Raw genomic sequence first — 26575 nt, forward strand, 5'->3', positions numbered from 1 at the left:
ATGGCAGATTAAACAAAATCGCAGCTCTATACCCCGGATCAAGTATTAAATCGTAAAAATCGTTTGCCAACACCGTTTCCTTTGTGTCTCGGTTCCTCGTATAAAACTGCACGACAACGGTATGACGATCCTGCCTGTCGGCTAGACCGCCACTGTATATATATAAGCAGTAGTTATCTAAGTTTGCAATATTTTCATTAGTACGTAAGAATCATAAAATGAAAGATTATGATTTAGTAATTGGAAAGCGAAAGATTTTCGGGTATAAGTCCACAATAGGTGATCATAGGAAAAAATACTAGGAAATAGAGGAAATACCAACCCGATCTGGCAAGGAATAGATCAAAAGGATGAGAGGTGGTTTCCGGAGGATGTCTCTCCTCTGGTAGTTCGAGACGCACGGTCGCGCACGCGGACAAAAGGAAAAAGAAATACGTGAGAGAAGCCCATGAACAATTAAGCACAACGAATAAAACTAAGTGAACTTACATGAAAGAAAACGACAAGCCGGATTGATATGCATATTGCAATATAAGCAAAAAGAGAAGGAAAAATAGAGAAGCGATATCGCAAAGGAAAAGAAAGGAGATTCGCGCACTGCAATAAACCATGACTAATACGAAGGAGTACGAAGGCGAATACGAAGAAGCCCATTCGATTGAAAACACAGGCGTAGGAGTATGATGCATTTAAACCCGCCGCAAAGATGAATTAGCCGCTCTAGCACTTGAGTTTAGCGGCGAAGGCACCGTAGCAGAAAAATAGAAGGTATTCGCTACACTCGTGAACACAGGATCGTTCCCAGAGTCGGTGTGGAAACGACTCGCTCAAATATATATAGCTCGAGAGCTGTAACTTCGAACCGACAAGGAGGCGATAAAGAGTTTATGCCGGAAGCAAAGAAGACCCAAGATAGCCAGATTCTGGTCCCATGTTATGCCGGCTACACCTCTCCCGGAAGACTGACAAGCCATCGAGGAGTCCATCCCGGCACGTCAGGAGATTTCATCGTCCCATCCCTCGGAATCCACGGCGTGTCGAAACCGTCCGAGTCAGAAGTTCCCCTCATTATCACCCGCCCCGCCAGTTGCTAGCCGAACGGATGCACAAATGGAATCTACGATTCGACGGATCGTCAGACCTGCTGACCTTGATCGCCAAACCGCCAAGTCACAGATTTTTGAAGGTAGGGCAGCGCAATGGTTCCGCACGAGCCATACAGACAGCTGAGTAGGCAGAGTTTCAGGCCGAGTTCTTAGGTTTCTTCCTGCCCCACATTACTTCGACCGACTAGAGGACGAGATCCGAGCCCATATCAAGGGAGTGAATGAGACATTTAAGGAGTACTTGGTCGAGTTAAGGACCAAGAGGGAGCAAGCTGGATACCAAAAGGAGGAAGAACTCTATCGAATCTATGAAAATATGGCACCAGAATATCGTCTGTATATAAGACGCCACGAGTTTGAGACGCTGGAACAATTAACCCGCATGGCGACGGAATACGAAAGTCTGTGACAGCTGATGTCGAGTCGCGCAGGCATTCTTAGGATGGAGACTACAGGCCGGAATAGGAGCAAACCTCGTTGGACGCCGAACCCCTTTCGAAGCCCAGAGGCACCCATTTGAGGAGGGGATGCAACTTATCGAATGATCAGTCAGCCCCTATCGAACATCGACATACAGCAAGCTTATAGCAGGTGCAGAGAAGTCAGCCACTTTAGACGGGGTTGTACTAATGCACGCCTGAACTGTTATTGGGACTGTGGCCGAAGGAGTATATTGACTGTCAATTGTTGTCGCCGAGATGCCGAAATAAGCAACGTCCTGATCACTACTCACCAGCGTACCACTCGCTCGCTAAGCTCCTCGACGCTCCCGTCTCCATAATGGCGTCCACCAACCGGCCTCCGATCTGCACGGTAGTGATCAGGTGCAAGACCTGAGGAGATGCAAGAGATCATCACTACAATAGTGTTATCTGATCGGTCAAGCCTGGCAGTGAGTTAGCTGGCTCGCGAGCGTGGATGCCATTCTTGGTGATGCTAACCATGTTGAATCGCGTAATATTAGGTATGGACTACCTGTCGGAAATGGGAACGCAGATACAGTGCGGAGAAGCCACCTTAATGGTAAAGTTGAGCCCGTCGGCGGAAGACCCCCAATTGCGGCTAAGTAAAGTCGATCGGATGTAGTCAGAGGATACGAACTCGGAAGTACTTGAAGGAAGGAGTACGACAACTCCGGAATCCGACAATAAGGACACTATGTATACAGAGCAGAGTGAGGTCCCCGCGCACAACCGGATCATGCGTTAGATGACCCCATCAGGAGAACGAAAGAACGACCACGGAGGAGACGAGATCAGGAGGTACGACGAACCGGGAAGGGCCTTGGAGAACTTACGTCCGGACGAAATCAACAAGGCAGAGGGTGGAGAACCAATGAATTAAAACGATGACCTAAGACCCGACCAGCGGGAATTCAACACGCTTTTCAACACCCAAGGGGACAGTAGTTCGAGAAACCGCCGAAAAAGATGACGGGTGAATGGCGCATGTGCGTTGACTATAGACAATTGAACGCTAACTCAGTGCCCGACGCGTACCCCGTCCCCAGGATCAACCACATCCTGGAAAAACTACGACAAGCCCGATACATTTCGACGCTGGACTTAAAGCACGGTTATTGGCAAATATCCATGGCCAAGGATAGCCGTCAATTCACGGCCTTCAAAGTTCCGGGCAGAGGCCTATACCAGTGGAAGGTCATGCCCTTTGGACTTCACTCAGCCAGCGGCACCTTCCAGCGCGCCTTGGATATCGTGATTGGTGCGGACATGGAGCCGTTCACCTTCGCCTATTTGGACGATATCATCGTTAAAGGGGCCCCGGAAGAACAACATTTGGCCAACCTGGCCGAAGTCTTCCGTAGGCTACGGAGGGCGAATCTGAAGGCAAAGAAGTGCGCGTTCTTCAGGAGCAGGTTAGTTTACCTAGGCGATGTGATTAGCGCCGAAGGAGTTCAGACCGACCCGAAGAAAGTGACGGCCATTACCAACCTTAAGTCCCCTACCTGTCCCAAGGATCTCCGACAGGGGCAAGGCTTGGCATCTTGGTATCGCCGGTTCGTTCCCAACTTCGCAACCGTGGTACAACCAATGACTGCCCTGTTGAAGAACGGCTGGAAGTGAGCATGGGGTCCGAGCAACAGAACGCGCTAGAAGAGGTCCCCGTTGTAGGATGTGCCGACTTCGACAAGACGTTTGTGTTGCAATCTGACGCTAGCGACGTGGGGCTAGGAGCAGTTTTTTCGCAAGGTATGGAGGGCCAGAAGAGAGCCATCGCGTGGCGGACGGGTTATCTCGGCAACCCTGTGAACTCTTGCAACAGATGTCTCCATTCTGGACAAGATATGCAAGTTAAAATACGAGAATACCCCGAGTTCTCAGACTACATGATGGAAAATAGACAACTTTATCGGACTTTGGGACGCAGAGCTGATGACGAGGACTACTTCCCGTGGAAACTGTGGGACCATAGTTTAAATAGAGTCCGAGTCCTCCAAGAATGCCACGACGCGCCCACGGCTGGACATCTGGGCGCCTCAGAGGTATTTCTGGCCCGGCATCGAGACGCGATGTGGTACGTCCAACGCTGCGAGTCGATATTCGATATTGTCAGAGTTGAGTTGTTGAGTGCGCCTTCATTCCACCCCGGTCGCCCCATTTTGAGGGCTTATGGAAGCAAGCCGTCAAACGCCTTGCTGAAGGAGGACGAAGTCCAGACCGTCCTGGTTGAAATGGAAGAAGTTCCTAATACGCGTTCGCTATTAGCTGGCAGCAGCAATGCCAACGACGGAGAGGGTCGGCAGCTTCTTCAGCCGTTCGACGAATTAACTCATCTACAACGCTGGCAGTTTATATCAACCATTAAACAACGGTTTTGGTGAGACTGGCCCCGTGACTATATCGCGTGCTGCAGAAAAGAGTTAAGGGTACAAAGGAAACGGCCAACCATCTACCGCTCCAGAAGTGGCTGCTAGGCAGAGTCACAAAAGAAACTAGTACAAACCAAGCAAGGAGTATACAAACGATCATTACATCATCTGGCACCTCATCCAATTAATTGAAGGCCTGCACACTTCAACTATTATAAATAATTTAAGATATATTCGATTTAGCGTCGCTTGTGAACAGCTGTGTTTACTTTTGTGCTCCGAGTTTTTGTCTTTTCCAGTGATTTTGTGCGAGTGTTCTGTGTGTATGTATTTACAAAGATTAGCCTAACAATTGTGCTAGTAATTCTAAATAGATCTCCCAGTAAACGGATACGTGTTGATAGTTATTTTAGTATTTCTATTCGATTTTTTTAATCTCATATCTTTGTTTTTGTAACTTACGCTCCTAAACTTGCTAAAACTCTTTTATTCTCTCTCAATCTCCCTCGCTCTATTTTATAACTGTAGCCTGCTCTCTATGCACCCGCTGAATTTCTAGTAGACTTTTTCGGTGCTATTTTCTGCAACTCTCTCTCTCTCTTGCTTGATTTACTTTGTATTTGTTCGTACTGAAAGTTGTTAGTGTCGCACAAGCCACGCTCAGTCGATAGAATATATTTTTTTTCTCTCGTGCTCTCTTACGTTTTGATAAATTTTCACGATCTCGCGCTCTTATTGCGATTCGATGATGCACGTCAAATGTGCAGGATTCACCGGCAGAGCTAAAGATTTCATTGATCTTAACTCTGGTCTTATGTGGTCATGTGGTTCCTGCAAGGAAATGGTGGCTTTATGAAGCAGACTTGAGACAGCCTGTTGAATATCTCGGGTGCTTTTAGGCAACTCAATGAGGGGTTCCATACCGTCTGTGCCTAGTTTAATAATACAAAATTATTAACCGAGTCGCCTAAACGCAAAAAAGCCGCTTAACCGCCGTGAATACCACCATGGGATCCAACCCAAATCCGAACTTGGTAGCAGCAGTTCCTGTCGACACAGGGTTAAGCGAACCAACTGTGCGTATGGATACAGCTAGCTCGAGTGTAGTCCATGTTTCCGGACTAAAAGCTTCTGTACTGGCTAAGTCAAAGAAATCGGTGCCGACCGTTCCTATAGGTACAGTAGGCACCGCTCCTGGATCTCAGCCTAGTGAGGTTAAGACTGCTGCTGGGGGCGTAAGAAACTTTCAGTTGTTCCACAAAGGAAATAATTATTTGTTTCTAGATTCACTCCAGACACCACATTTTTGGAATTTATACGTGAAAAATTCCCATCCGAACATATTGCAGTTGAGCAATTTCGATTTTCATATGCTCGTAGGATATCTTCTTTTAAAATATTTGCTCCCCCTGACATTTTTATTGTTTTACTTTCTGAAAGCTTTTGGCTTAATGATGGTTTAGTAATTAAAGAATTTGTCCCAAATAAACCGAAAACAAATAACAGGCCCTCTACTGTGTCAAAAAACTAAAAAGTTTAATGTTGGCGTATCAAAATGTTAGGGGATTAAATATGAAGCTACCCAAGCTTTATGCTGACTTCTCTGCATTTACAGAAGATATTTTAGTTTTTACGGAAACTTGGCTGAAACCAGGGCGGTGTCCTGACTGCCGTTACCTCTAGCCTAAAATCTAAAAGAATTCTCATTCATATACCCAATGAAATTGAATTTCTAATTGTAAAAGTTTCTTTGCAATCTGTTTTTGTTACATGTTCTTATATTCCACCTGGCTCTGACCTAGTAATTTATGAGCACCATCTGTCTGCAATAAAATCTGTTTTATCCCTTCTTTCTAACAGAGACCTTTTGATTGTTTTAGGTGACTTTAATCTACCTGATATTTCTTGGTCTCCTCCTACTGACTTATTTGTCGCTATGCCGTTATCCGCTCATGATTTTGTGGATGGCCTTTTAGAATTATCGTTACAGCAAGTAAGCTTTATAAAAAATTCCATAAGAAGACAAGATCTTGTGTTTGTTTCAGACCCGTCTGAAATCACAATATGTAGAATTGACGCTCTTGTTCATCCTGAATATCATCCAACTATGGAACTGAAAATTTGCCTCCCCTCTGCCTCCCTTTGCACTGATACCCTCTCTCCTTTAGTTTCTCCAACTAAAATGAGATGTTTTCGTAAATGTGACTATAATAAATTTAACGATATGATTTCTCATTATAATTGGACAGACTTGTACAATTGTACAGTTATTGAAAGTGCCACTGAACTATTCTATATAGTGCTTAATACTTTCTTTAATGATTGCATTCCTTATAGGTTTCCTTCAAACCTAAACAGGCCTCCTTGTTTTACCAATGCGCTTCAAAAACTTAAAAACCTTAAATCAAACACTTACAAAAAGTATAAAAAGTCGGGTAGACCTGCAGATTTTTTTGAAATATGTTGTGGCTCGAACAGATTTTAATGTTCTCAACAGTCATTGCTACTCTATGTATCTAAGTCGATGTAAATTTGAATTTTCAAAGGATCCGAAACAGTTTTACAATTTTGTTAATGCCAAGCGTAAGGCATCGGCATTACCTTCATCGGTACGTCTAAAATCAATGGAGGCATCGACGGATTCTGAAATTGCTGATTTATTTGCTGAGTTTTTCCCAAATACTTATAGTTCGACAGCTTGGTCAAATTCAAACTACTTTCGTAAGAGATTTAGCAACAACAACGCCAACTTGTTCTCCCGGTCCAGATTAACTTCCTAGATGTGTGCTTAATTCCTAAAGCACTTAAACGTATTATCACTTCTCATTTGGAACATTTATGCTCCTCGCTTGTATCACTGTGTCAGCATGGTTTTGTTAAGCGAAGATCGACCACCACCAAGCTTCTTGAATTATCATCTTGGATTTCATGTTACTTGAATGGTAGGACTCAGAGGGTTATATTTAAGAATGCTGTTTCAAAATTGATCTACGTGACATCTGGAGTGCCTCAGGGTAGTCATTTGGGTCCTTTGCTGTTTACTTTGTTTATTAACGATCTTCCCTCAGTCATAACACATTCTCGTGTACTAATGTATGCTGATGATGTTAGGCTTTGGTTATCATATAATGATATAGCTTCGGGATTTAACTTACAGTCGGATATTGATTGTTTTCATGGATGGTGTGAGTACAACCTTTTAAATTTGAACTGCCTTAAATGCAACGTTATGACTTTTTATAGGGGTACTCCTACGTTTATCAATTACTTTCTTAAAAATACGCCACTTGACCGTATATATTCAGTTAACGATTTAGGTGTTCTTCTTGACACTAAACTTCAATTTGACTGCCACATTATGTCCACTGTTAACAAAGCCATTAGTGTTCTTGGGTTTATAAAGCCAAAAGAATTTGAGACCCTTATACGACCAAATTATTATTTATCTCCCTTGTCCGTCCTATTTTGGAATATTGTTCGTCGGTTTGGAATCCACAATATCAAGTGCACATCGACCGTATTGAGAGTAGATAACAATTGCTTAATTTACCTACACAAGTAAATCGTAGAACAATTCTTGGTACTATTTTTATACAAAATCTTATAAGAAGTGACATTGATTCTGCAGATCTTTTAAACCACCTAACATTTAACGTTCCCGTTAGACTAATACGAAATTATTATCCTCTAAATTTGCCACGATGTACATCAAATTGTTGTCTGCACGAGCACTTTCGCGTTCTATGTAATAACTATAATAAACTTTATCATTTAATTTGCATTTCTATCCCGGTATTAAAAACTAACATTTTAACTCAATTGCTTAATTCTTAGTTGTGTCTTTTATTTTCATTTGTGTCCCGTCTCTATTTGTTTTATGTATGTATCTTACTCGCGAACTCGCATTTTTTGCCCAAATTGATAAAAGGGTCCTGCGTAACAAGCACGTGCTTGGTGTCGTTGGGCCACTTGTTTGTACTGTTCGAAGTGCATCAACGTCCATATATATATACAAGTCCAGCCTTAGGCCGAGTCGGCCGCTCTTAGGGGAGGGGCCTTCAGTCGGTTAGTTCACGGTGTGGATAATTATGCACAAAGTGCAAGATCAGCAACTCCCGGCTATGAGCAGTTGATCACCGGTCATAGCTTTGATTTAAAAGACACATGCAATTTAAGTCTGTATCCCAATGGAATAAGAGCGCCGAGAGCAAAGTTGGTGAAGGACGAGAGCAGAATAAAGTTGGTCAAAGACACCCCTCTTTCACCACGTGAGAAATCAAAGGAACTCCACTGCAGTAGAGCGGTGGAGCAGCGGAGTAGTTTCAATATATTTTATTTATATTCTATACTAGCTGACCCGGCGAACTTTGTTCTGCCCCAAATGACGTCATTTGGAAACAACTATTGTATTTTCGAGTATTTGCAAGAAAGTGGCGTGATTCTTGTGTTTCGCCGCAAAGCAATGAATACAATGGCTCATGTGGCGGAGTCAACACTGGCAATTTCACTTTACCATTAACGCAGCATAGTCCAGGCGTTTCTCCGAAAAACTTTAATGCACAATACTCGCAAACAACGTCCATTTGCCCAATGCAAACGGTAGGATGCAAGCTGTAATCATTGCTGCAATCGTATCGAAACGCAGCTCGATTTAAATCAGCTAAATATCTTTTTCTGCTTCGCAAATTATCTATTTGTTGACTTCTGTTGTTCGCTCGACGATTCTTCATTGCCAACCGAGCTGTTTCACGGGCTGCTTCACTTTGCTCTCGTGATTGAGAAGCACGAAGTCGAGCCATACTATTGCGGCGCTGTTCACGTGCAATTTCTTGTTCTTCTTCAGTCCTTTCATTTGCAGTATTTTGTATTCTTCTTGTATTACTGCTTTGTCGGGAAAGATTCGATCGCCTTGGTCACTGCATTATTAATTAAACTTCACTTCATTTCAATCCACTTGTTAATTATTTATTTAATCGAAATAGTTTTAATATTGATTTCTTACAAATATCAAATTGTCATCCATACGTCATTACATAGCTGTCATTTTACGTCAATTACATAGCTGTCATTTGCGTTTTGTTATTCCAAGTCTGATTCTTTTTTGTTATACCACGTTTTATAGTGACTGACGTTTCATGTCAAGTCACGGAGGAACGCTGTCGAACGGGATAAAAAGTATCCTATGTCCGTCTCCTGGCTCTAAGCTACCTCCCTACCAATTTTCAGCCAAATCTGTTCTGCCGTTCTTGAGTTATAAGTGGTGTAACTAACACGACTTTCTTTTATATATATAGATATCTATATTCTGATGAGGATAAATAGTCAGAAGATGTAATTTTTCTGTGCACCTGTCGGTCTTATACTTAAAAAATCTTAAGCGTCATGCTCAGCGCAAGTTATTCTCAGCAGGCTTCCCAGAGCGACCATAGCGCTAAAAATGAGATATTTGAAACAGAGTAAAGTATAAATATGTTCCTCCTCGTTTTTTAAATTTTTTTTTTCTTGTGTATTCATCTTTACAAATTATTACGAAGTTCACTGCAAAGCTGACAAGGCCGAAACCATCGGCGGTACTATGGGAGCACAGAGTACCCTATACATTTTCAGAACATCTTTAATAAAAAAGTTGTATTTAAAACGTTTTAAGAACCATTCATTATCATGCCCGTGCATTAAAAATGATCCGCTAACAATCTGAGGCACGTATACTCTTCTTTACCCTGTGTCAGGATTTTTTTTGACAAATCTTTTTTTAGAGTAGACTTATTAGACACGGAACATGCTTAAAGAAAAAAACAACAGGTAAATTTGCTGTATCGACTGATTTCGTATTTTTGGCAAAAAGGTGTGTTTGCTGGCAAGTACTGTGACATATAACTCATTATCGTACTATTCTTAATGCGATTATAATAGTTTTCTGTAGGTATAAGCGCCAAAGCACTAAGCAAGAAAGAAACTAAACATAGTAACATAGTTACTTCGGAAAACCGTTTGTATACCCTTGCAGTTATAAGAAATAATCAACTTTAGTAAATAATTTTTTCATGTTATTTGCCCACTAATTTCCCAACTGTTCCTGTGACAGCTATATGATATAGTCATCCAATTTTGATCAAATTTATTGCAATATTTAGAACTAAATAAAAAATGTTTTTTTCCAACTTAGAAGGTTATATGTTAAAAAACACCGAAAATATAATTTTTGTTTAAATATTTCCCCGATACTTCCTTTGGAAGCTTTAAGACATAGTTGTCCGATAAGGCTGGTTCCGACTTAGAAACTACCTGCAATAGAAAGAAGACTTTAGGGAAAGTTTCAGCCCGATAGTTTTAAAACTGCAAGGATATAATAAAGCGCTTCAGGATATTTTACTTTATACAGCTCCTGAATTGGAATTCTATCAGAGTGATTACGAAGTGCATGACTGTAGTTCATGTACAAATTAAGCGACTGATTTTTATTTGACTTTAAATGTTTTTTTTATAAACACATAGTTTACATAGGTACTCTTAGCAGTATTACTTTGTAGTAAAGTCTGGCCAATAATTTATATAGTATTTTTGTGTTCTTCCATCAAACAATTTTTCAAGCCAATAGTCCAGACCATTTAGTAAATTATCTTCTAAAAGAATATTTGAATCTGTGTCAGATTCTTCAGAGTATCCTCCTTCTAAAAACGTCCCGACCTCAGGATCCTCCTTTGTATTCAAAAGTATTTTTGTTATTTTTAGTATTCTCTGAAATTAAAAAAATATAATATTATTTTAAAATCGTTTATCTTAGCATTTAAGTATAACAAATCACGTAAAAAGGGTAATAAGGTTGAAAAATATATTGATTAACCCAATTCAAAACGAAGACTCAATTTTCACTATCTTGTGGTGAGACTACCAAGCGGGTTCGGCATGGACAGGAACAGGTGGAAATAGCTTGGATCTTTGGATGCAACACAAAATACCATCCAAGCTCCCGAAGCTTAGGGCGTGTCACCGTGGTGTTGTCCTGATAAAAGACAATTTGGGCAAAACATATAAAAAAATTGATGTTGCTGGTTTTTGGCATATAAATTAAATATACCTTAAATGTTTTTCATACTGAACTGGAATGGGTTGCATTTTTTATCGCCCACTATCTTTAAAACCGTAATTTTTCTGACGAATAAGTTATACAAGTATATTAAAAGTTGAAGAATATCAAGGGGTCAAGTTTAAAATTCAAAAGTATATCGTTCGAACAAATTTTGAGAAAAAAAAAAGAAAGTGGTTTAAAATATTCGTTTATTTGCTTAACATTAAATCTCTTATGTTTGTCTATAATATTAAATTACCTTTTCAAAAAGTAATTATACTTTGTTTTGGTGTTCCTAATAAACGAACTAACTTTTCTAATAGTCGTAGAACAAAAGTTTTATTTCTTAAGCTACTCAATACGAGTACATCCACAATGTGATCAAATAGGTATTTATACAAACACACAAACAGAAAACCAATCATTTTTATTTACAATACAATATGGATAAAATCTCGAACGCCCTGGTCAACAAAGTTGTTGCGCTGACCAGGGACGGAAACTTTTATGTTGTTTCGGTCGCAAAAGGGAATATCCATGAAACCAAGCTGCAGACCAATCCTGAAGAACATTTCCGAGCTGTATCCAAATACCCGGAGGAAGCTAGGGAAAGCTACTACATGTACCAACTAAAATGCAGCAAGGGCCTGCAGGTGGTCTAATTGGGTAAAACTAACGACGCGGCAAGCCTGCCAAAATTGAGGAGGAGAGGGAATCAAGAATTTGCAACGACGAGGAGAACCCGTGCGAAAACGACGCGGGTACAAAAGATGTGAAAAAACGCAGACAAAAAACTAAGACGCAGATTAATCCATTTAACAAAATCCCGGTCCCACATAATTTGGGGGCTCAACCATGAAAAGCCAAGAGTAAAAATGAAAAAGAAAGTCCAAGAAATATCGAGAAAACGCAATATCAGAACAGTTTAACTCCACTAAACTTAAAGCTCGGAAGGGTGCGAAAATTTTCGCGATCCGCATAAAATAGTTCGAGGTTCGTTTTAAACTTTCGTGACATAGAGTACTCAGTACGCGCGTTCAGTGGCGAAGACAATTCGTCAGTCGAAGTGTGGGTAAAGGAATTTGAGGACATGGCGGCAATTATGTTCTGGAACAAACTACACAAGTTCATCTTTGCCAAGCGATCGCTGCAAGGCCTTGTCAAAATGTTTGCCAATAGTGAGCGCGAACTAACGAGTTGGGATAGACTAAAGCAAGCCTGACTGGCCGAGACAATTTGATGGCGGAATGAAAAATTAAAAAAAGTTAAGGTCTGCAAGAATAGCTTCAAGGGGTAAATTCGAAAGACAATAGTCCAGACTATTTAGTAAATTATCTTATTTGAATCTGTGTCAGATTCTTCAGAGTATCCTCCTTCTAAAAACGTCCCGACCTCAGGATCCTCCTTTGTATTCAAAAGTATTTTTGTTATTTTTAGTACTCTCTGAAATTAAAAAAATATAATATTATTTTAAAATCGTTTATCTTAGCATTTAAGTATAACAAATCACGTAAAAAGGGTAATAAGGTTGAAAAATATATTGATTAACCCAATTCAAAACGAAGACCCAATTTTCAATATCTTGTGGTGAGACTACCAAGCGGGTTCGGCATGGACAGAAACAGGTGGTAATAGCTTGGATCTTTGGATGCAAAACAAAATACCATCCAAGCTCCCGAAGCTTAGGGCGTGTCACCGTGGTGTTGTCCTGATAAAAGACAATTTGCTTAAATCCAATACCTAATCGACGGAATTGACGATTCGTGTGCAAATAAGCTAGTGCTCTACAACGCAAAAAGTCTGAGCGAGTTTAAGGACTAACTGAAGTGCTATGAAGTAATCCACAGAAAATCAAAAAGTGAGAGTAAAAGTCAATTCACGTTTCCAAAGGCGAACAAAAGTGAGGCAAAAAGTGAATTCAAAAAACAAGCAGTACCCAACAGAAACAAAAGCAGAGACCTAAAGTATTATAATTCCGGCGCAAAAGGTCACACATCTGCGAATTGCGAAAACAAAAACAAGGGACGAAAATGTTTTCAGTGTAATAATTTCGGACATATCGCAAAAGAATGCCCAGCAAAGAGTTTGAGTGACAAAATGGAATCAACCAACATGTGTAAGGTGTCAACTGCTCTCGCGTTTATGTTCATTCCTGTAGAGGCCAATAATGTAAAATGCACCGCTATAATCGACACCGGAAGCAAGTACAATTTGGTTACCGATCCCACATTTAAAAATCTAAGAAAGTCAAATGTTCGATGACATCATAAGTCAATATTAATTCTGATCTAATTATTATTATTTTTATAAAGAACTTTGTTTAAGCTTGTTTGAACTTTGCTTAATAATTTGAATTCTTTGCCAACTCGTTCTACTTAATTATCCCACACTGTAACCATATGTTTATATTTTGAATTCGCCTTACGCTCTTTTATTCATGCAGCTCATACATACATATCTCCCTTTTGTAATCTCGAAATCGAACATACATATTTACATGAATATCTCTATTTTGTAATCTCGAAATCGAACATTAAAAGTCGAACGTTTATTTCTAATAACTCTGCATTCGGCAGAGTCTGCACACCAAAGTTAAGTGAGTGCAACGTTTATCTCATCGGTTTCGGTAAATCAAATCAAAACAAGATCAAACAATTGGGTCCGTTTGAACATGAAATTACAATTGACGGTGAACAATTTGTAACGAAGTTTCTTGTGGTCGAGCCGCAGTTCGATTTTTAAAATTGACACTGAAGATTGCGGAGCAGTTGTACTGGGAGATCTATTACTAGCGCAATTGTTAGGCTAATCTTTGTAAATAAATACACACAGAACACTCGCACAAAATCACTGAAAAAGACAAAAACTCGGAGCACAAAAATAAACACAGCCTTTCACAAACGATGCTAAATCGAATGTCGAAACAAGATGCGAAATTTCATTTCGGTATCCAACGGCTAGATGCGTTTAACAAGTTAAAGGTTCTCGTTACGCAAAAACAAAAATTTCCATCAGCAGCACGAGGCTGGACTCCATATAGACGCCTCTATCGATGGGTTCGGCGCAGTTTTGCTGCAAAAAAAGTACGGACGATAACCAGTGGCATTCTGTATATTATATGAGCAAAAAGAAGACAGATGCTGAAAGGAAGTTCACCAGCTACGAGCTCGAAATCTTAGCTGTTGTGGAAGCCTTCAAAAAGTTCAGGGTCTACTTACTGGGTTTGCGATTTAGACTCATAACAGACTGTAATGCTCTAGCCAAGACCATTGAAAAAAAGGACTTATGCACGCGAAAAGCTCGCTGGATTCTTCAATTACAAGGGTCCGAATACGTCGTTGAACACCGAGCTGGCACACGAATTTGTTACGCAGATGTCCTAAGTCGTGCACAAATGATGATGATAACAGAGACGTCATTACATAGCGGAGTCAAGAACATCCAGGCTCAAGACGACCAGCTTAAAGCTATCATAGACATTCTAGCAGAAAAGACGACACATAATCATTACTTCTTGAAATTGGGACTCTTGCACAAAGTGGTTGACGACTATAAACTCATTGTTGTTCCTTCGGGTATGCAACAAGAAATTATCAAGCAAGCACACGAACACGGTCACTTCTCTGTCAAGAAGTGTAAAGTGTATCATTGGCAAGGAGTTCTACATACCGAAGCTGGAAGAGAAGATTCACAAGTGTATAAGCTGCTGTTTACCATGCATTGTCAGCAACCGTAAGCAGGGAAAGCAAGAGGGCGAACTTCATCCCCTTAGCAAGGACGAAAAACCGCTGCAGACGTATCACATCGGTTTCCTTGGCCCTTTGGAGTCGACTCACAAGCAGTATAAGCACATACTTCCAGTAATCGATAGATTCACCAAATTTTGCTGGCTCTATCCGACCAAGACGACCTCCACCAAAGATGCTTTATCGAGACTTCATGAGCAAAGCAAAATCTTTGGCAATTCTAGTCTGACAAATGATCTACTTTCACGTCGGAGGAATTTTAACTGTACTGCAACACCTAAGGCATCAAGCATCATCTCATCACAACGGGCTTTCCACGTGTCAACGTGGTGAGTTACTTACGGGAACCAAGATGCGTCTCAAAGCCGACATACGTTTCCAGCAAATGTTAGATGAAGAAATAATTCATTTATTTAACGAGGATAGAGATGAACTTCGAAAGCAAGAGAAGCAACACATTTTGAAAATTCAGGAAAAAAATTAAAAAAAGATACAACTTACGACGAAGACCAGCGTCTACGTACAAAGTCGGCGACTTAGTTACTATTAAGAGAACACAGCTTGGTCCAGGACTAAAGCTAAAGCCGAAGTATCTTGGTCCATACCGCATTATAAGGGTGAAATCAAATGACACCTACGACGTAGCTAAACACTCCAGTATTCAGCGAAGGCCCAAGGCAGACGAGCACTTGCGCTGAGTATCTCAAGCCGTGGATGCCTTATGACGACGATTCGAGGCATTCGAGACAAAAGGCAGACGTGTAGGATGGCCGATTTGTGGGAATGGTGTGGCAACCCTGATCAGCTGATCTAGAAAGAGAGATTGGGCAAAACTAACGACTGGCAAGCCTGCCAAAATTGAGGAGGAGAGGGAATCAAGAATTTGAAAACGACGCAAGTACAAAAGACGTGATAAAACGCAGAAAAACTAAGACACAGATTAATCCATCTAACAAAACCTAATTATAATACTAAGAACCTCACAATAAAACTATAGTAAATATTATTAAAACCAGTGGGATTACGTGTACGATATTTCAAAAACCTAATCACAGCTCGGTCCCACAATTATACAATGCAATCATAAAACCGAACAACAAATTAGTTTATGTTTTCTCTGGCAGCCCCAGACCTTATAGAATTTGCGTCAAAGACCTTATAGAATAAGCGTCAAAGGGATTTTGGACCTGTCGTTGGACCATTCGCCAGTGCTAATAACTCTTCTTCAAAGCACAAAAACTACATATCACCCACAGGGTGTAAGATCACACTTCAAATTAATTCCTCACTTCAACATCGAAGCGGACATCGACTGCTAAGTCTAAGTTCTTGAAGAAGTATTCGTAAAGACAGCTACTATCTCAACACCCTAAAGCAGGGAGGTGCAAACCAACCACTTCAAAACCAATCTGCAAATTCAACGGCTAGTCCTAGAAAAGAGGCGCCTGCGAGGTTCCTGGCAAACCAACAGATCGCCGTCATCAAAACAACGTCTTAAGGAAGCCACTCGCACACTAAATCGAGGTCTAAAGCAAGAAACAGAAAATGCAGCTTTCGTCAACCTCTACAAAACATCCTCTTTGTAGTGCTCACCCAAATTTCAGCTCTCCAATCGAAACAGTCACTCCTTATAAGAAATTCAGCTGGTTCTACAGGGACGAAGATAGAGCCGAAACTTTAGCTCTACATCTTAGAAACGTTTCCGAGTCGAACCATGCCACTGGTTTATTTGTCCAAATACAATCTATTTTTCTACCACCATTGTTTCAGCCAAAGGAGATCGCGAAAGTCATTGGGGAACTGAAACCGAAAAAGGCACCTGGCGGTGATGACCGTGTCTGTCTGAGTTGTTGCCTTCTCAGTGCTTCTAACTCGCACAATACCATATCTAGGAGCACACAGTGTTATCCTTGCTCATCAATTTGGCTTTCGTCAAAACCATGGAACAATCTAACAAGTTAAGAAAATAACATCAGAAATGCACACAGCCTTTGAGCATCGGGAATACTGTAGCGCAATATTCCTCGATGTATCGAGTTTGGCTAGGTGGCCTCATGCTCAAAATCAGAATACACTCACCTGACTCCCAAGCTTCTTGAGTAGGATCAATACTACAGGATTAATACTACTGCCAGCGACTACATTATCAAAGCTACAGTCCCGCAAGGCAGCGCACTCTGTTCCTCCTATACACACCGAATATTCCCACGAACGAGCAGCCAACAACATCCACGTTTGCTGACAACATCGCAATTTTAAGTCGCTCAAGGTGCCCATGCCGAGCCAGAACACAGCTGGCAAGCCACCTCCTCGTAGTAGAGAGGTGGCTAGCTGGTTCGCGGATTAAAATAATTAAACAAAAATGTAAACACATAACGTTTACTCTCAACTGGCAAACATGCCCTCCACAATAATTAAATAATACGCAGATTCCCTAAGTCAACGATGTTACGTATTTCGGCAAGAAAGTACACTTAAAAACAAAAGCCAGCAGCTTCCATTGGGTTTTTAACGCTCTTTCACCCCTGCGTCTAGACTACAAAGCTTTGCTCTACAACTCCACTTTCAAGCCCATCTGGACATATGGCTCTCAGCTATGGGGGAACGCTTGCTGGCATTATACAGCGGATTCAATAGAAAATCTTGCAAAATATCACTAGTGAACCATGGAATATTCTATATGGACCTAGACATTCTTACCTTGAAAGATAAAATAGACAAACAAAAAGCGTTCTACATTGAAAAACTTTCGGTCAACCCCAATTGCCTCGCCAGAGGCTTGACTTGGGTTTCCACCCGATCCCGTCTACATCTCAACGACCTGCCAAGCCAGCAATAATTTTTGGGCCACCTTTAGCACAATATCAGTCATATGACTGTTAGTAAGATTAGTATCCAAAAAGAGAACATTCAATAAATAAATAGTAAAGCCTGAAAAAAAGGAGAGTGTGCAAAGGAAATCAATACTGTTCTAATTACGTCAAAACAACATATTTAAAAGTTTACAACTAGTTAGCGTTGTTAATGTTTTTTTGTTGTCCTTTTTGCTTTCTTGACGTGCGAAGAATCTCACGAATTTTTATCATGAAATAACTTAATTGTTTTTATGTGGGTGCAAGAGTATATACGTGAAGAAAACAGGGTGAAAAATTAAAATAAAAACAATTTATACTTTTAAGGAAGGCAAGAGTAAGGAATGATGAGATGATACACTTGCCTATCCCGGGTAGTTAGGTACCTTTCCAGCGGCTAGGGTTTTTTTATATTTTAATTAATAAAGCTAAGAAATAGGACTGAGCCTTGAGGTACTCCTCCTGTCACCTGGTACTCATGCTCTCCGACTTCATAGGAATATTTGAACATTCTGTCATTGAAGTAGTCTGCTACGAGGTCGGACAGGTAGTCCGAGATTCCCATGCGGTGGAGCGGTTCCAGGACAAGGTTCCAGTTGGCCGAGTTAAAGTCATTCTTGACATCCAGGGTACAAACGAGGCAGTACTTTTTCTTAGTGCACCAAGGACTACGGCTTCGATGGTAAGAACGGTATCGCCTTTCCCTGTAGCTTGCCAAGTAAGGAGCGGCTGCGTGGGGAACAGGGTGGATACTATTTGGCTAAGCTGTAAGTGGTCGGTAGAGGTCGGCTGCCTGTTGAGCTAACCCATGACCATCCTGTATGTTGACCCGAATGGTTATGCATCCGCCGGTTTCCACAAATGCTGGAAGCGACTGACCTAGCTAGCTTTGATCGCGTTCTTTAGCATCTTTCTCTTGGCTCTGTAGATTGTTTCGCTTATCTCCTGGTTTCCGCGTGTGTTATACGTGGCATATGGGACACAAAGAGCAAATTACACGTAGTGGCGAAGCGCACCACAGAGTGTACGAAGACAACTTCTATTTATAGTCGCGGAATTGAAAATTTGCTATGATGGGTCGATCGTAACCAGGTATACACCAAATGGTATATAAAGGCATTGTAAAAATTATGAAGATTGTTTACCAAGATCTTAGAAATTTTATTTCGTTTGGGAAAAAAAAGAAATAGCGCTAAACGTGAACACTTATGCTACATAACTTGCAGGAGTCGGAGAGGATACCCTTGTTTTATGCTTACTATTATTCTTTGGATCTTTTTCGAATAATTCCAATAAGAATAAAACAATGTTTATTATTAATGAAACCTTGAACATCAATCCAAACCGTGGCTTTTAACATTTTTCTATTTAGCTAAACAACTCGTTCTACTATTCCGTTTAATGGGTTATATTCATCTAAACGGTCATGTATGAGGAGACAAAAAGCTTTGGTATTTTCATGACTTGGTGTCCTCAGTTCTATTAAAATTTTTACTTCAATGGGACCAGTTTTCACTAATTCGTATCGATTTGAAAGATGAGCCAAAATTTAAATTCATTTGGGGTGATTTACGATCATAGTAACTATTGTGAATCGTGGTTTTTCGCGGTTAACCAAAAAATTCGCATTCCAGCTGTGTTGGCTGGCCCAATTTAGGGTTAACAAATTAATCCCATTTTACACCACTTTTAACGATAAGGTACATCTTAACTTAAAGTTTCACAGTTAACCATCTTTTAAGAAATATGATATTTTGTAGGTAGAAAATATTTTTATTGTGCTTGAATCAACTTTAACTGCTGGTGTTTACGTTGTTTATATCAACAACTAAACTGTTAGTTAAGTGAGTTGTGTATAATTATAAAACAGTTGTTAAATATTTATTGAAAGAATTTATATAAGAATACACTTACACGTTTTGTAAAAATGAATGTTCTAAATTCAAAAACAAAGTTATTTCTCTCTAAATAGTTGAAATCGCGTTGGTGTAAATCCGTAAACCACAAAAATAAATTAGCTTTTCCCATTCCTATCACCGTAACAAATATGGGTACCCACACCTAAATAACCATTTGTATCCTTTGTCCAAAATCACTTATAAATATGTGACCTATAATTATACCAGTACCATAATCCCAAAGTCAAATTGATTACCTACAATACAAAACGGATAGGTGTACAGGATTGCTTAAATACCTCGATACAAGGAAATCGATGTAAGGGAAGAATTCTTGAAAAAGTCTCCCTACTTGAAAAAAGTTATTCAAATTATAATTGGAAAAGTATTTTTGATAAACCCAAAGGCAGAGCAGTACCAACAAGTAGTGGGGTAGTGAGTAGTAAGGTTACAAGGAGTTTCTAAATGTCCCCAGCGCATGAGCAAATGTAAGTATAATCAACCAAAATCCTGATATAAACTCTAACTGAAGAAAAATTCATACAAAATTTAAATAGAGTCACAGACTCGACACTAAGTCAAATGTTAAAGTTTTACTTATTATTTTTTTGAATGTTTCAGTAATTGTATTATTTATATCGTATCATTAAGCCATAATGTTTATAAAAGCTTCCAATTAGATAATAAACAAGAAAGAATGGGAGACGAACGGACAGACGGATATGGCTAGATCGCCTCGTCTAGTGATGCTGATCAAGAATATATATACTTTATGGTGCTACTGCGCTGCATGCTTCTGGTTGTAATCATTATACCCTCTGCAAAGATATAAAAATATGTATTCATTGCTCTGGCACTGCTGAAACATATATTTTGAATACTTTTTTAATTCCTGATCCACCTTTTTATCGACACGATAAGAGATATTGTCTACAAATTTTATTAACATTTGACGCGTCACATATCGGATTAGGATAGTTCGTCACCTTTCACTACATTCCCGTTGTAATATATATATTTAATATATATATTTAAATATATGTATACTCTTATTCCTAACTATCGAAAAGTGCTTCCATTTAGTCTGAATAATAATGGCTAACAATCTTGCTTTGACTTATAACTGTTTTCTTTTGTATTTTCCTTTTCTATTTTTGAGACAGTGTACTTGTGAAATTGTTTTACATAAAGCAATTGTTTTCTTCGTTGACGATAATATAAAAACCTTAAATGCTACAAAATTTAAGTCGAAAAGAAAGTCTAAAGATGTCTCAAAGCAATATCATTCTATATAGGAACTATCGGGGAAAAAATTAAAAAAAAAAATATAATTTCGGTGTTTTTTAACATATAAATTTCTAGGCTTGGAAAGGACATTTTTTAATTACGTCTGAATTTCGAATTAAATTTGATCTAAATCGGACGACTTTATCATGTAGCTGCCATAGAAACGATAGGAAAATTAGTTGGAAAATATGAAAAAATTATATCTTTGATGCTTTTTAACATATAACCTTCAAAGCTTGGACATAAAATTTTTCACATTTTTAAGAATTTCGAATTCAGTTTAGTAAAAATCGGACTACTCTAACATATAGATGTAGAAAAAATGGTCTAAAAAAAAGATTGAAATAATTCATTTTTAATATCACTGAAGTCAGCAACAATTTTTAAAAATTGGACATGGTGTTACCAAAGTTGATTTTTTCTTATAGCTGCAAGGGTATACAAACTTCGGCTTGCCGAAGTTTATTTCCTTTCTTGTTTATGTTTCATATCTCCAATCATATTTATCTACCTGAAAAGTAAAGCAAGCTTCATGATTTTTTCTTAATTTTTTTCCAAATGAGTAAAACATAACCAGAAGCCGTATATAAATTTGAACAGATGGAAATTGTAAACCATGGATGAAGAAAGAGAGAGTTGAGGCTTGGCGGGCAGGGGAAGAGTGCCGTGTGCAAAAAGAAATAAATCAGAATTCCTTGGACCAGGAGAGGAAGTACCCCATCTCGGCAGCGGAGCGGCACACAGGCGTGCAACATGCATCATGGAAATCAGCGGAACGGCAGCATTAGGCAGGAATTCGGTCGGCGCTGGCAGCTGGTTCATCATTTGATTACGAATAGTCAAACAATCAAGATATCAAAGTAAACAGTCAATCAATCAAATAAACTACAAGGGAGCCACATTAAGGCGAGTCTACGGGAGCAGCGTCGTGGGAGCTTACAAAGAGCAATTGGGATACCAGGAATCTTCTAATTGAGACACAGGTAGGTGAGGTTTATAGGAGATAACAACGCTAGGTCAAGATGATCTGTTTATTCCTGTCAACGAAATCCTGCCGTTACGCCTAAAAAGTCTGGCAGGGTTTGAGCAGTGAAGGCCTCCGACAAGAAATCGTGAGCTCGGGGAGAAGCCTGTCTAAACCTAGTATACCTCGCCCAAAGCACTACTTTCACGTGTGCCGACGCAGGTTCTGGCGCGATCAGCTAGAAGGGAGAGCGATCGATCAGTACGGTCTTGAGTTTAGTTTTCCAGGGGAGCCTACGGTTCCGACTCGTGAATTCCTGGATCAGCGTATGCTCGAAATCCCGAGTACCAGAAGCCGCACTACGTCCAACCGCGGCGCAAGCTTAGCCAGGGCGCAGGACCTTGTCAGCAGCAAGCCAGCTACCACATCACGACAACCCTCTCCAATCTGAGTCGTTATTAAGCATTCGCCGAGTCAGCGCAACAGGAATGAGCAGCGAGCAAGTATATTCAGGGAGCTACAAGCCTGGATCACCAAAACAACGGGCCGAGAGGACATCGAGGCAACCAGAACCGTCACCAAGAGCCACAAGTAGCGATATGAAGGCCATCCGAGCTACCAAGACGTCTATAATATTATAGCCGCAATAAACGCACTACGAACCCGTGATTTCTGTGCTTTCTTACTGAGCTACTGGGCGGTCACGTTTATATACAATTGGGGACGAACACACCGAGCAGACCATTAGTTTCCACACATACTTTCTGCTGAGAGACTTGCTCACCAGGGTGGCAGTTCAGGTCAGGCAACAGAAGCTCTAGGATCTTCCTGAGGGAATACAAAGTATCGGAACTGCATACGCTGTTATATTAGCCGATGAGTACAACAAATTAGAAAAGGAACGGGAAGCATTCGCACAAGAAAATAAGTTCTCAAAAACCAAGTCAGCTTCACCTATGAAGGTCACATGCAGAAAATGCAAAGAGACAGGTAACCAGGACAGGTAACCGCCACAACGATTCCCATGACAGCAGACAACAGGAGCACCACGAGGAGGTCAATGGAAACCACTAAAACAGCAACAGATGCAGCCACCAAACGCAACACGGAGGCGACGGGAAACGGCAAACAGATCGGAGCCCCAGGAAACCTTTCGAAAGTGCGGCGGCCCAAGACAATGGGCGCGGGGATATCGACACCAAGGCCTGTTGTTCTGCTGGGTGTGCGGGGGAGTAGGCGTCAGGTGCGTCGAATGCTGCGAGCAGGCGGGATGTGCCCAGCGACCTAAGCCGCAAGCTAACTGGCGAGCTGAAGGTTACCACTTCTTCGTAGTAACCGACCTCATAGCACTGAAGTGGATCTACAGCATTGTGAGCCCTTCAGGAAGGATCGCCAGATGGGCCCTAGAGTAGCACCAGTAAGACTTCGAAATAGCGTATAGGAAAGGACAACTCAACGTAGTGGCAGACGTGTTGTCAAGGGAGTCACTACCAGAAACGCTTCGTTCGATCAAGGACGCATCGGCAGCGGAAGCTCTTGCAACATTCAGCTGGATTTAGGATATGCTCGGAAAGATAAGCACCCGGCCGCAAAAGTATCAGGACGTCTGCAGAACGGTACTACTCACCAGGAATGCACAGAGACGCCCTAGCCCGAGAGGATGCGAGACATGCATGAGAGTCAAGCCGAATCAGATGCAGGCGGCTGGCAAAATGCTGACGCAGATGCCAGAGGACCCATGGGGTACGGTAAATTCTGCAGAATTCTACAGATTCTACAGAAACTGTTTTTGAAATTCGCGTTGTTCCGCTAAGGTTTTTAGACCCTACCCCTTCATACCACCAGCAATGTAGGCTTTTTCACCTACCATACCTTGAGCATCGTAGAAGTATCCTCGCCAATGGCTTCATCTCTGATTTGTTGGATGGTAGTATTGACTGTCCAGAACTGCTATCGAAAGATGGTTTTCACGCCCCGCCTAGGCAATTCCAAAAACGAGCACCTCTATAGGGCCTTATATGAGTCTAACGCACTTCCAATTGATATGCAATTGGACTACTTCTCAAGTAAATCAAATCTTAAGCATAGGTTAGTTAATTATTTTGTAAATTTTAGTACGTAAGAAAAGTTGTTGAAATGTTCAAGTAGCCAGTAAAGGAATTCCGTTGGCGAAATGAAATAAATAAATAAATGCGGACTTCGTCGGACCCCTGCCGAATTCAAAGCACGGCAACCAATTGCTGCTGGTACTGATAGACCAGTTTTCCAAGTGGTTTGAGTTGGTGCCACTGCGAAGCGTGACGCCGAATTTCTGAAGAAAGCTTTAAGGAATCGCAGAATAGCGGGTCCCGAAAGTAGTCACAACGAACAACGGAGTACAGTTAGCCAGAAGAATCTTCAAGAGTTTCCTGCTCGAGACGGGAGCCAAGCAACTCTTCACGGCTCCATACACCCCGCAGAAGAACCCCACGGAGAGATCAAATAGGACGGTGAATACAATGAAAGCGCAGTTCTCAGGGCAGGATAAAAAAAAACTGGGACGAAAAATGGCCTGAAATCATGCTGGCAGTAAGTACGAGCGTTTCGGAATCCACAGGCTCCACACCTTTATTCATTACCCAAGGCAGATAACCAAGGTTACTGAGCGCCCTATACGATAGAGAGACCTTAACGACCGGACGACCAACTGACCCCGGATGAAAAGGCCAAAAAAATCAGGAACATAAAACACAGGCGAGCAGCTACAAAAAGCAGACACAACAGACGCAAAACAACATTGGAACTTCAACGATTCGCAAAGGATACTACGAAAAGAATCCATCGCTAATGCCAGGGATTATCTTGGATGAATCCAAGGAATCTCCAAGGAATCTACAAGGCGACTACAAAGGTGCAAAAAATATGTTCAGGACAACAGAAGAAAGATAAGAGCACAGGAGGGAAACAAACCAAGACGTCCAAAGTCTCGGTTGGAACTGATCGGAAAACAGACATCAGCAGTATGTACAGATCAGAAGACTTTACCGGTACAGGGCCAAAGCTACGCGGCGTTAAAGGGGGCGGATCCCAGCATGAACAATATCCAACGAGGATGTGCAAATTCTTGGCCACCCACTTTACCATGGGCGGCGATCGCTTCGACGAGACCAACCGGAATCGCACTTGGTTGGCGAGAATAAAGGGGTAGAATTTCAGAGGCAATATCGCCGGCTATCAGCCGCTGTTCATGAGGAAACCCTATAAGCACCAGGAGGTCATGTTCGAGCTGAAATCGCCGACCAACCGGCTGACAATTCGCGAGTGCGACTTTGGCGGTGGCGGCACAGCCTTCCCATATCACCATCCGCAGTCCAATAAACCAACAAAGATCCTAAAGAGTCAACATTCGCAAACCCAAGCCCGTGAAGGACATCGACCGAGATCTGGATCTGCAGAAAAGGATAAGGAAGGGATAAGAGGATGAGTTTATTGCTTAATATTAAAGAGGGAGCAAGGGGGGAGCACCGAAAAAATCAGCAGGAGCATCGCAAGAACTCAAGAGCTAGGGTATTCGGAGTCATTTTTTTTCCTGAAATAAGGGGGGAATGTGAGGAGTATAACTCTACAGAAAATCTTAAGAGCAGTAACAGCAGATGGCCCTCCGCTTACCAGGTACGCGGCGTATTCGCGTAGTAACGGCGCAGGGAAGAGTGGTTGGAGAGGTAGAGAGTTTTTAGATCAATGTTCAAAAAAGACATTTTGGAGACCAAGTGTGGACAAGAAGGGAGTTTGGAGTGCAATGAAGGAGAATGGGAGAGGAGTCCATAGATGGAGAAAGAGAGTTTGGAGACTTGGAGGGCAGATCGAAAAAAGGAGTAACGGAACTCCGCCGGACTTTGGGCTCTGTGAACTTTGTTTTGGCAACGCAGCGGCACACAGGCGTGCCACATGCATCACAGGAAGCAGCAGGACTTCGGTCGGTCGTTATTTATAAATAACGGTGCCACCTGGATTATCAGTCGATTACGAGGAGTTGAAGCATCATGATCAGTTAAGATATCAAAGTGAACAGTCAGTCAACCAAATAGACTGCATGGGAGCGCCAAGAAGTCGAGTAATCGGAAGCAGCTCCATGGGAGCCTATAAGAAGCAAAACGCTACTTCGAGACGTTCGGGATTGGGATAGCAGGAATCTCCGAACTTACACACAGGTAGCTGAGGAACTAAGGGAAGTGCGGTTTCGCCAGTTCTCCGTCTGCCCAATTCCTGTATGACTATTCGGGCATTCGTCCGATATAGTTAGGACAGTCTTTGTAAAAGTCGATGGGGTGTCCACTCAACTTAGCCGTTTATTGCCATTAATGACCCCAGTTATTTGATCCTCAATTTGGAGACTAGTTCAGTCCGAACGTTTTCATATAACGATCTGGTTCCTTGCTGACATCTCCCTGCCTATGCACAATTTCAAGCGACGGGCCCGCGTAAAGAAGCCTCCTGGCCTGTTTGGTGTTACACAAGTGGGAGCTATGCTAATCTACCCTTTGCTCATGGCACGCAAGCGCTCTCTCGTCTCTAGCCGTTTCGTTTGACGACACCTATCTCGCTCTGTCGGCAAAGATTTTCTTCCTGGCTTCGCGAGCTGGCTCATCACAACTAAAATTGCTGCTACACTCAGTTGCACTTTTTTGGTTGTGTTCATTCAACTTATTCATTCAACAGCTTATAATGAGCGATTCGACTTACACTCGCACATCAAGAGCTTCGGTGGTTTCCAATTTTTTCTTTTAAAAGTGCATTGCATGTTACTTATGGTTACTTATTATTTTCTAATGTCAAATGGACAT

The 26575-nt window shown here is 41.3% G+C and overlaps 1 protein-coding gene across 8 annotated transcripts in view; it reads right to left on the reverse strand.

Moving 5' to 3' along the window:
- Window positions 1-26575, reverse strand: part of LOC108022354 (dnaJ homolog subfamily C member 16) — a 274183-nt gene that overhangs the window by 9940 nt on the left and 237668 nt on the right. For 6 of the 8 annotated variants that reach the window (XM_044092668.2, XM_044092667.2, XM_044092669.2 and 3 more), the window contains one exon: window positions 10368-10674. The exons of the other annotated variants lie outside the window; for them this stretch is intronic. In XM_044092668.2, the coding sequence (XP_043948603.1) occupies window positions 10456-10674 (219 nt within the window). In that variant the 3' untranslated portion in view covers window positions 10368-10455. Of the gene's footprint in view, window positions 1-10367; window positions 10675-26575 lie in introns of those variants that run through there. 8 annotated transcript variants of the gene reach the window in all.

This window comes from Drosophila biarmipes, chromosome 3L (genome assembly GCF_025231255.1).
Source record: "Drosophila biarmipes strain raj3 chromosome 3L, RU_DBia_V1.1, whole genome shotgun sequence".
Taxonomy (NCBI): domain Eukaryota; kingdom Metazoa; phylum Arthropoda; class Insecta; order Diptera; family Drosophilidae; genus Drosophila; species Drosophila biarmipes.